Genomic DNA, 9,602 nt, shown 5'->3' on the forward strand with positions numbered 1-9,602 from the left:
GCCTGGCACGCCCCACCCCCACCCCAGGGCAGCAGCTCCAGCGGGAGGGACCTGGCACTGCTGCGGGACAAGTTCCCAGGAGCCACCAAGGTGGCCAAAAGGCCAAAGGTGTGGTGGGGGGCATGGAGCAGAGTGTGGGCAGCAGGGCAAGGGAGGTTGTGCTGCCCTGTGCTGTGCCCTGCTGAGGCCACGTGTGCAGTGCTGGGCCCAGCTGTGTGGTGCCCAGGGGCAGAGGCAGGGCAGTGGTGCAGAGAGGGCAGTGGGGGCTGGGAAGCTGCTGAGGGGCCTGGAGCAGCTGTGTGAGGAGCAAAGGCTGAGAGCCCTGGGGCTGAGAGGCTGCAGGAGAGCAGCCCCAGAGGGCATCTGCTGAGTGCTCAGCAGCAAGAGCTGAAGGAGCTGTGGGGGGCAGGAGCCTGGGGCCAGGCTCTTGGCAGTGGTGGGCAGTGGCAGGGCAAGGGGCAGAGAGTGGCAGGCAGGAGGCTGCCTGTGGAGAGGAGGAGAAAGTTGTTTGTTGTGAGGGTGCTGGAGCCTGGAGCAGGCTGCCCAGAGAGGCTGTGGAGTGTCCTTGTGTGGAGAGCTTCCAACCCCCCTGGCACTGTGCTGCTGGGCAAGCTGCTGGGGGTGCCCTGCACTGGCTGCTCTCCAGGGGCCCCTTCCCACCCCCATTCCAGGGAGCAGCAGCAGCACACAGAGCACAAATTCTGAGGTGTATTTGGGTATAAATTAGGTCTGGAGCAGACAGCAGGGCGGGGTTGGGGTTATTGCACTGCAGCACACCCGCGGCACACAGCTACAAGCCAGGGCAGCAGAGCTTGGTGTTGTCCCGTGGAGCACTTCTGGCTGGGCTCAAGAGGCACTCAAGAAAGTTGATGGAGAGGGGAGAAAGGGTGCAAGAAAGCAGCAAGCAGCCACCACTATCTTCCAGTATGAACTGGGGGGTTGTCTCCTTCTGGAGCAGTAGGCTGCACTGAGGCCAGCAGGCAGGAGGGTGCTGCCTTGCTTCAGAGCACACAGTTGCAGCTCCCCAGCTCCTGCCCAAAGGCTGCTCCAAGAGTCCCAGCGCTGACCAACAGGGACCTTAAGGCAACTGAGCAGCTCCCAGCTTTGGTTTCTCGGCGAGGGTGGAGCTGCCAGCAGCAGCAGTTTGAACAGGCAGAGCCAAGGCTGCCGCCAAGCAGCACCAATCCTGCTCACCCCTGACAGCCATCCCCACCCTGCCCTGCTCTGAGACCTTCCAAGCAGCTCAGAAACGCCTTCGAGCCGCCCCCAACGCCCAGCAGGTCCCTGCTCTGCCCATCCCACCCTGTGCAGCAGGAACAATACAAAGCTCTGGCTTCAGCCCCCCGAGGGAGCCGGCATCAGCTCAGCCGGGGTGAGGGAAGGCAGGGCAGAGGGTTCTACCCAGAAGAGGCCTCCTCCGTGCTGCTGTTCCCTCACCCTGCCCTGCACTACCTGGGAAGGACGAGGCGGGGCTGGGGTAAAGCAGGGTCTGCCGGGACGCAGCCAGGGGCTGGGGCTTGCCCTAGGCCTTCATGAGCGCTGCCACCACAGCCTTGGCGTTGAGGCTGCGCAGGTCGCAGTAGGTCTGCCCGGTGCCCACGAAGACGATCGGCTTGCTCGTGATGTAGGTCATGGAGATGGCAGCGCCCACCTGCGGGGGGCAGCGCAGCCCTGAGCGCCGCGGACAGCTCCGCAGCCGCCCACGGCCCCGCTCCTGCGCGCCGCAGCTGCTCTTGTTTGAGCCCAGAGGAGCGCAGCTGGGACAGCACAGCAGTGCCCCGCGTCCGGCAGCCCCCAGCCCGCAGGGCTCCCCCTGGTGCCCTCCTTACCTTGTCGTCGATGGTGTCGAACTTGGTGAGGACGATGCCATCGATGAGCCGCGGGGTCTGCGCCATGGAGTGGTCAGCCAGAGCCTTGTTGAACTTAACCTGAGGGAGCAAACGGAGCCACAGCCACGTCTGTGGTGCTGCCACTGCCCAGATGATCGAACCATGGGCGGGGTTGGCGTAGAAGGGACCTTAAAGCTCGTCCAGTTGCAATCCCCTGCCATGGGCAGCGACACCTCCCCCTAGAGTGAGTTCCTCAAGGCTCCATCCAGCCTAGTTTTAAACACTTCCAGTCGTGGAGTCTCCACAGCCACCCGGGGCAAACTGTTCAGTGCCTCAGCACCCTCATGGTGAAGTTTCTTCCTAATGTCCAATCCAAGTCCAGCTTCTTGCTCCCTGAAGCCATCACTCCTGTCCTGCCACTCCAAGCCTTTGTCTGCAGTTCCTCTCCAGCTCTCCTGTAGCCTCCTTCAAATCCAGGAAGGCCACCAGAAGGGCTCCCTGGAGCCGCCTCTCCTCCAAGCTGACCAATCCCAGCTCTCCCAGCCTGGCCTCACAGCAGGCTGCTCACAGCCCCACACACCCTGCCCTGCAGTGCTGCCAGCCAGGGGCAGCTCCCAGCTCTCTGGGCAGCCTGGCACAGGCTCTCCACACCCTCAGTGCCAAACACTTCTCCCTTCTCTCCACTCTCAAGCTCCCTCTTGCACTTCCAACCCCTCCCCCCTTGGCCTGGCCCAACAGCTCCTGCTCCACACTCTGTGCCCAGCTTGCTTCAAGCCCTGCAAGGCCACCAGAAGGGCTCCCTGGAGCCTTCTCTGCTGCAGGCTGCCCAAGGCCACCTCTGCCAGCCTGGGCTGCCAGCACAGCCCTGCCAGCCCTGCTGTGGCCTCCTCTGGCCCTGCTGCAGCAGGTCCCTGTCTGTGCTGTGCTGAGGGCTCCAGAGCTGCCCCAGCACTGCAGGGGGGTCTCAGCAGGCACAGCAGAGGGCACCTGCCCCCAGCCAAACAGAAGTGTGTTTCCTCCCCACACCCAAGCACTCAGGCCCCCGGCGCTGGCTGCTCACCAGCTGATCCACAGCCTCGTTCCCCACCAGCGCCTCCCCAACGAAGAGGACCAGGTCGGGAGCGTTGACAGCGATGAGCTTGGCCAGCGCCGTCATCAGGGGGGCGTTGTCCTGCATGCGCCCGGCCGTGTCCACCAGCACCACGTCGAAGCCCTGGTTGCGAGCTGAGCGGCAGGGAGGCAGCGTCAAGCAGGTGGCTGCTCCGAGCGGCTGCCCCCGGCCAGCACGGCCTTGCCGCCGCCTCCCGCCCGCCCCCCTACCGTAGGAGATGGCCTCCATGGCGATGCCGGCGGCGTCCTTGCCGTAGCCCTTCTCGTAGAGCTGCACCATGCTCCTGCCGCCGTGGCGCTCCGGCGGGTGCAGGGCGTTGAGGCGCCGCGTGTGGGTGCGCAGCTGCTCCACCGCCCCGGCGCGGAAGGTGTCGCAGGCGGCGATCAGCACACTGAAGCCGTTCTCGATCAGCCAGAAGGAGATCTGCGGGGGGCAGCGGCTCAGCCTCGGCAGCCCCTGCCCGGGCTCGGCGCCTGGCGGCGGCGGCTCCGCGCCCTACCTTGGCCAGGTTGGTGGACTTGCCGACGCCGTTGACGCCGCAGAAGGTGACCACGTAGGGGCGGCGGTGCCGCTGCGCCTCCAGCACATCGCGCAGGACGTCCACGCGGCGCTGCGGCTGCAGGATCTGCACCAGGGCCTCCTGCAGGGCCTGCTTCACCGTCGAGGTCACGGCTGGGGAGGAGGAGGAGAGGGAAGAGCTGTGGGCACCGGGGCAGCGCGCTGGCAGCGCCGGCGGCAGGCGGAGGGGCAGGAGGGCACTCACTGGTGAAGGTTCCCATCACCTTCCCTTCCAGCTTCTTGGCCACCGACTCGCACAGCTGCACCGCGATCTCGGCTGCCACGTTTTTGGCTTCAGGAGGCAGGAGAGGGAGGAGTTAGAGCTGCTGAGCAGCAGCAAGGGCAGGAGGGAGGCACCGTGCGGGACCCCAGCAGAGCAGACCATTGGCCCCGTCGGGCTGGGCTCTCCCAGTGGGCACAGGAACCCACCATGGTTCCTCGGGGCAAGAGTGGCCCAAACCATGGCTGCTACCCCACACCAGGCCCTGCTCAAGGCATCAGCTGAAGCCACCCTGCTGCCAGCAGATGCAGGCATACCAATCAGGTGATCCTTCATCTTCTCCAGAACGGGGTCCATGTCCTCTCTAGTCAAGCTCTTGGAGCCCACCAGGCCTCTCAGCATGCCAAACATGCCCCCCAGGGCACCGCCCTTCTTGGCGCTGTGGAGAAGCAGAGGAGAAGCCAGATGCAGTCGGAGCCCACCATGGCCCCAGGCTTTCCCAGTTACTGGTTAGAGTGAAAGATGAGCCCTGAGAGACACCAAGCCCATGAGGCTGCAGCAGGCTCACACCTGGGTTTGGAAGGGTTCTGAGTGACCTTCTCCTCTTCAGCTTCGTCATCGCTCTCGTACTCAAGGTCGTACAGGCGGCCAGGCTCCCGATTTCGATCCCCCAGAGCCTGCCAGAGGGCAAAAGTCACATCCTGCAAGTCAGCTGGAGAAAGGATCCTGCCTCGGCCACTGCCTGGCACCTTCTGAGCCAGCCCAGGCAGTGCCCAGCTGGTGCCAGAGGACGGGGCCAGGGCAGCCGCAGCCACTGACCGTGTCGCGGTCGAACTCGTCGGGCGGCGCGGGCTCGGCGCTGCCGTTGGTGGCAGAGTTGCTGTAATCCAGCACCTTGGCGTTGGAGGGGCCCAGGTCCCACACCCGTGGCTTCTTCCCCTTCTCCTTCTGCGCCTCGGCCTTGGGAGATTTGCTGCAGCAGAGAGCAGGAGCAGGCTCTGCTCAGTGCGGGGAGCCCACAGCTGTGCTCCCCTTGGGGGGCAGCAGAAGTGCCCAGCACAGATGCCCCAAGGAGGCAGAAACTGAGGCCAAACAGAGCTCAGTCTGGCTGCAGGGTTCACTGCTCTCAGCTTGAAGCCTTTCCCTCAAGCCAGATGTTGGTGTCCTGTGGGTGCCCTGCTGGAGCAGGGCTTGGGCTGGATGATCCCCTGAGGTCCCTTCCCACTCCACCACGCTGGGTTCTGTCAGAAGCAGCCCTGGACCTCTCCAAGGCCCGTGCTGGGTTTCTCAGTCTCCCAGGGAAGGAATCACTCTCTTGTACCCTTCCAGGACCCTTTTCCCAGTCTTCCCAGCAAGCAAGGACATAAGGGGAAGGGAAATAGAGTCCAGGTCTGAGTGCCTCCAGGAGTTGCCCAACTGAGCTGCGGCTGAGGGACAGCAGGAGGAGCTGCTGGGCAGCGCAGGAGGCATGGCCGCGCCCTCCTGACCCACCTGGACTTCTCCCCAGCCTTCTTGTGTCTCCTGAAGAACTCCTCCCGGTTCTTCTGCAGGATTTCATCCTTGGTCAGCTCCTCCCTGTCCCCAGCTGCAGAGGGCTGCTTCTCACCTGCCGACGCTTTCCCAGGGGCTGCCACAGCTTCGGGCCCTGGCAGAGAGGCCCCAGGGGAGGTCAGAGCAGGGTTTGAGTGCTGGGAGAAGGCCTGGGAAAGCACAGGCCAGGACACGGAGCTCTGGGACAGTTCTTGTCTCTCCCCGAGGTCCTCCCCACCCCCACTCACCCTCCTTCTTGGGACCTTTGTTCTTCTTGTTCTTGCCTTTCTCCTTTGGTTTCTCCCCTCGGGTCTCTATCATACACTTGACAGTCTTCTGGGACTTGAGAGACTGCTCAAACGTCTTCATCACCGTGGGAGCCCGAACCCTGCTGCTCTCCTCTGCCTCCCTGCAGACAGGGCACCCTCAGCCTCCGGCCCCGCTCCGCCCTCGGCCCCTCCCCGGCGCAGGTGGCAGGGGCAGGGCAGGTACCGGAGGAGGCGCAGGAAGTCCTCTCTGAAGTCGAAGGTGCCATTGAGCAGCCCCAGGGCGCCCCTCTGCTGGAACTCGTTGCGGTACTTGTCCCGGAACTCCTTGTGGACGTCGTCTATCAACTTGTCCACGTAGGTCAGGGTCAGGATCTTCTGGAAGCCTACCTGCGAGGCACGGCAGGGGGCGCTCTGCAGCCCAGCCCATGGGAGCTGGGGGAAAGCTTCACCCCCCCAGCCCATGGAAGCTGGGGGAAAGCTTCAACCCCCCAGCCCGGGGAGCCAGGGGGAAAGCTTCACCCCCCCAGCCCGGGGAGCCAGGGGGAAAGCTTCACCCCCCCAGCCCGGGGAGCCAGGGGGAAAGCTTCACCCCCCCAGCCCGGGGAGCCAGGGGGAAAGCTTCACCCCCCCAGCCCGGGGAGCCAGGGGGAAAGCTTCACCCCCCCAGCCCGGGGAGCCAGGGGGAAAGCTTCACCCCCCCAGCCCGGGGAGCCAGGGGGAAAGCTTCACCTCCCCCAGCCCGGGGAGCCAGGGGGAAAGCTTCACCTCCCCCAGCCCGGGGAGCCAGGGGGAAAGCTTCACCTCCCCCAGCCCAGGGAGCCAGGGGGAAAGCTTCACCCCCCAGCCCGGGGAGCCAGGGGGAAAGCTTCACCCCCCCAGCCCGGGGAGCCAGGGGGAAAGCTTCACCTCCCCCAGCCCGGGGAGCCAGGGGGAAAGCTTCACCTCCCCAGCCCGGGGAGCCAGGGGGAAAGCTTCACCCCCCCAGCCCGGGGAGCCGGGGGGAAAGCATCCTCTCCCCTCGAAGGGCACAGGACAACCTCTCTAACCTTCAGCAGCCCTCAGGCTGTTTCCATCCCCACTCCCCTTTAAAATGCTCTTCCAAAGGACCCAAACCTGCCCCAGCCCCTGCAGTAGCAAACAAGGCAGGTGTCTGTTTCATGGCAACCAAGGCAGGCAGGAGCAGGACAGCTCTGCCCTTATCTCGGCTTGTGTGGATTCAGATAAGGGATGGGGAGGCTGACAGGGAGAGCAGCAAAATGGTCCCTAAGGACACAGAAGTGGAGGCCTTGCTGGGAGGGAAAAAGCTGCTGGGCAGGCCCCAAGAGTGCTGGGGAATGGAGCCAGCTCCCCTGGGGCTGCTCACAGGGAGTGTCCCCAGGGCTCAGTGCTGGGCCAGGCCTCCTTAATGTCTTCAGCAATGCTCTGGCTGAGGGCACTGAGGCTCCCCCAGGCAGTGTGCAGATGGCACCAAGCTGGGTGGCTGTGCTCTGCTGCAGGGTTGGAGGCTCTGCAGAGGGACCAGGCCAGGCTGCATGGGTGGGCCAAGGGCAATGGGATGAGGTTCAGCAAGGCCAGGGCTGGGTCCTGCCCTTGGGGCACAGCAGCCCCAGGAGGGCTCCAGGCTGGGGCAGAGTGGCTGGAAAGTGGCCAGCAGGAAAGGCCCTGGGGGTGCTGGGTGGCAGCAGCTAAAGGGGAGCCAGGGGGTGCCCAGGTGGGCAAGAAGGGCAGCAGCAGCCTGGCCTGGCTCAGCAGTGGTGTGGGCAGCAGGAGCAGGGCAGGGATTGTGCCCCTGGGCTGGGCACTGCTGAGGCCACCCCTTGAGTGCTGGGTTCAGCTGTGGGCCCTGAGTGCCAGGAGGACACTGAGGAGCTGGAGCAGGGCCAGAGAAGGGCAGCAAAGGTGGGGAAGGGTCTGGAGAAGAGGGCTGGGGAGGGGCAGCTGAGGGAGCTGGGGGTGCTGAGCGTGGAGCAGAGGAGGCTGAGAGGAGACCTCATTGCTCTCTGCAGCTCCCTGCCAGGAGCCTGCAGCCAGCTGGGGCTGGGCTCTGCTGCCAGGGAACAAGGGACAGGACGAGAGGAAATGGCCCCAAGGTGCATCAGGGCAGGTTTAGGTTGGACATGAGAAGAAACTTCTTCCCTGGAAGGGTTCTCAAAGCCTGTCCCAGGCTGCCCATGGAGGCTGAATGCCCACCCCTGGAGGGGTTCAGCAGTCAGAGCTGTGCTGCTGAGGGCCATGGCTTAGCAGCAGCCTTGGCAGGGCTAGGGAAGGGTTGGACTGGATGAGCTTCCAAGAGCTTTTCCAATCTACTCCATGATGCCAATGGGATTTACTCATGTCACAGGTGATCAAAGCCACTGCCACCACCAAGAGCCTCCCACACCCACCCACCACATCCCCCAGCCTGGCTGCCCCCAGGTCAGCACTCAGCTCCCCGAGGCACCCCCAGCCCAGCTCTGCACTGTCCTGCCACCCCCCTCGGGCCACTCCCCAGCTCTCTGGTGAGGGCAGAGCCAGCCCCATGCTGATGCTGGCAGCTGCTGGCACAGGGAGGTGCCACGAAAAGCCTCTGGAGGTCAGGGAGGCTCTGCTGTGCCTCTGCCCAGGCGCCACGTCTGCGGCCGCAGCCCCTCGGGCAGGTACCAGGCAGGTTCCTTCCCACCCACCACGCGTGAGGAGCCCCTTTCTGGGGGGCAGTCCCCCCCACTCCGTGCCTGTGGGGCTGGAGCAGCTCACTCACCACAAACACCAGCTCAAACTGGTTGTCCAGCTTGTACTTAAGCGTGAGGGCCTCATGGGTGAAGGAGTTGTTGCCGCCTCGCTCCTAGGGGAGAGCAGCCATCAGAAGAGGGGTGCCAGCAGCAGCACCCCCCTGCCCATCCACTCCCCTCTCCACAGAACCTGGTCCAGCACCGCCCACAGGCACTCAGGCCCTCCCCACGGGGCAGGGGGTCCCATCCTTCCTCTCCAAAATGGGTCAGTTGTCCCCCCAGGCAGATGATCCCCTCCATGCTCTGCCCCCCACACCTCTGGTCCCCCAGGCAGGTGGTGCCCAGCACCCTCTCTTCCTCGGGCAGATGGTGCCCACTGCTGCCTTCTCAGCTGGACGGCTCCAAGTGCCTCCGGTCCCTGACAGCCTGTCCCAGCCACTCACCTCCCAGGACAGATGGTTCCAGCCACTGCCCACCCCACCAGGGTGGTCCCAAGCGCTCCTCCCTGCCTGTCTCCCCCAGCAGGCAGAGCTTCTCAGCCGCCCCCCGACCTATGCAGATGGTGCTGCCGGCTGCCTCCTCCCGAACAGCTGTTCCCAGCTGCCCCCGTTCCCAGGCAGATGTTCCCAGCTGCCCCCGTTCCCGGGCAGATGTTCCCAGCTGCCCCCGTTCCCGGGCACAGGTTCCCAGCTGCTCCCGTTCCCGGGCAGATGTTCCCAGCTGCTCCCGTTCCCGGGCAGATGTTCCCAGCTGCCCCCGTTCCCGGGCACACGTTCCCAGCTGCTCCCGTTCCCGGGCAGATGTTCCCAGCTGCTCCCGTTCCCGGGCAGATGTTCCCAGCTGCTCCCGTTCCCGGGCACACGTTCCCAGCCGCCCCCCCCCTCAGGCGGATGGTCCTGCCTGGATCCCCCCCACCAGATGGTCCTCTCCGTTCGGCCCTCCCCGGTCAGAGGGTTCCGTCCGCCCCCTCCCCAGCCAGACGTTCCCCACCGCCGCCACTTCCCGGACCGCTGATTCCGGCTGCCCCCATCCCCGTTCCCAAGCCGCCGGTCTGCGGCGCTCCCCCTCCCGCAGGCCGTCGGTCCCAGCCGCCGCGCCCGGACCTGGAGCAGGACGGAGCGGATGAGGGCGTTGACGGGCGCGGTGGCGGCGGCGGCAGGCCCGCGGACGCCCTGGAAGCACCAGAGGACGAGGCCGCCCTTGCTGAAGATGGTGAAGAAGTCGAGCATGGCGGCGGCGGCGCCGGCTCCGCGCACACGTCGCACTGCCCCCGGCGCTTCCGCCGGAAGTCGCCGCCCATTGGCGGAGGCGGCGGAAATGGGCGGGGCGGGCGGCCGCGAACAGCGGCAGAGGAAGGGGCAAGGCTGTGGGCGGGGC

General features: G+C 65.5%; 1 protein-coding gene across 1 annotated transcript; it reads right to left on the minus strand.

Annotated features, from left to right (window-relative positions):
* Nucleotides 1-694: 694 nt before the first annotated feature.
* On the minus strand, nt 695-9,517 carry SRPRA (SRP receptor subunit alpha). Its single transcript, XM_064173387.1, has 14 exons — nt 9,329-9,517; nt 8,255-8,338; nt 5,741-5,904; nt 5,497-5,657; nt 5,210-5,363; nt 4,538-4,691; nt 4,289-4,395; nt 4,036-4,157; nt 3,704-3,790; nt 3,440-3,612; nt 3,150-3,363; nt 2,890-3,053; nt 1,830-1,928; nt 695-1,651 (listed from the first exon to the last, which is right to left on the minus strand). Exons 1-14 carry the CDS (start codon nt 9,452-9,454, stop codon nt 1,523-1,525), a joined length of 1,938 nt encoding a protein of 645 aa, XP_064029457.1. The 5' UTR covers nt 9,455-9,517; the 3' UTR covers nt 695-1,522.
* Between the last annotated feature and the right edge of the window lie 85 nt (nt 9,518-9,602).

The sequence above is a fragment of the Pogoniulus pusillus genome, chromosome 38 (assembly GCF_015220805.1).
Source record: "Pogoniulus pusillus isolate bPogPus1 chromosome 38, bPogPus1.pri, whole genome shotgun sequence".
NCBI classification, from domain to species: Eukaryota; Metazoa; Chordata; class Aves; order Piciformes; family Lybiidae; genus Pogoniulus; species Pogoniulus pusillus.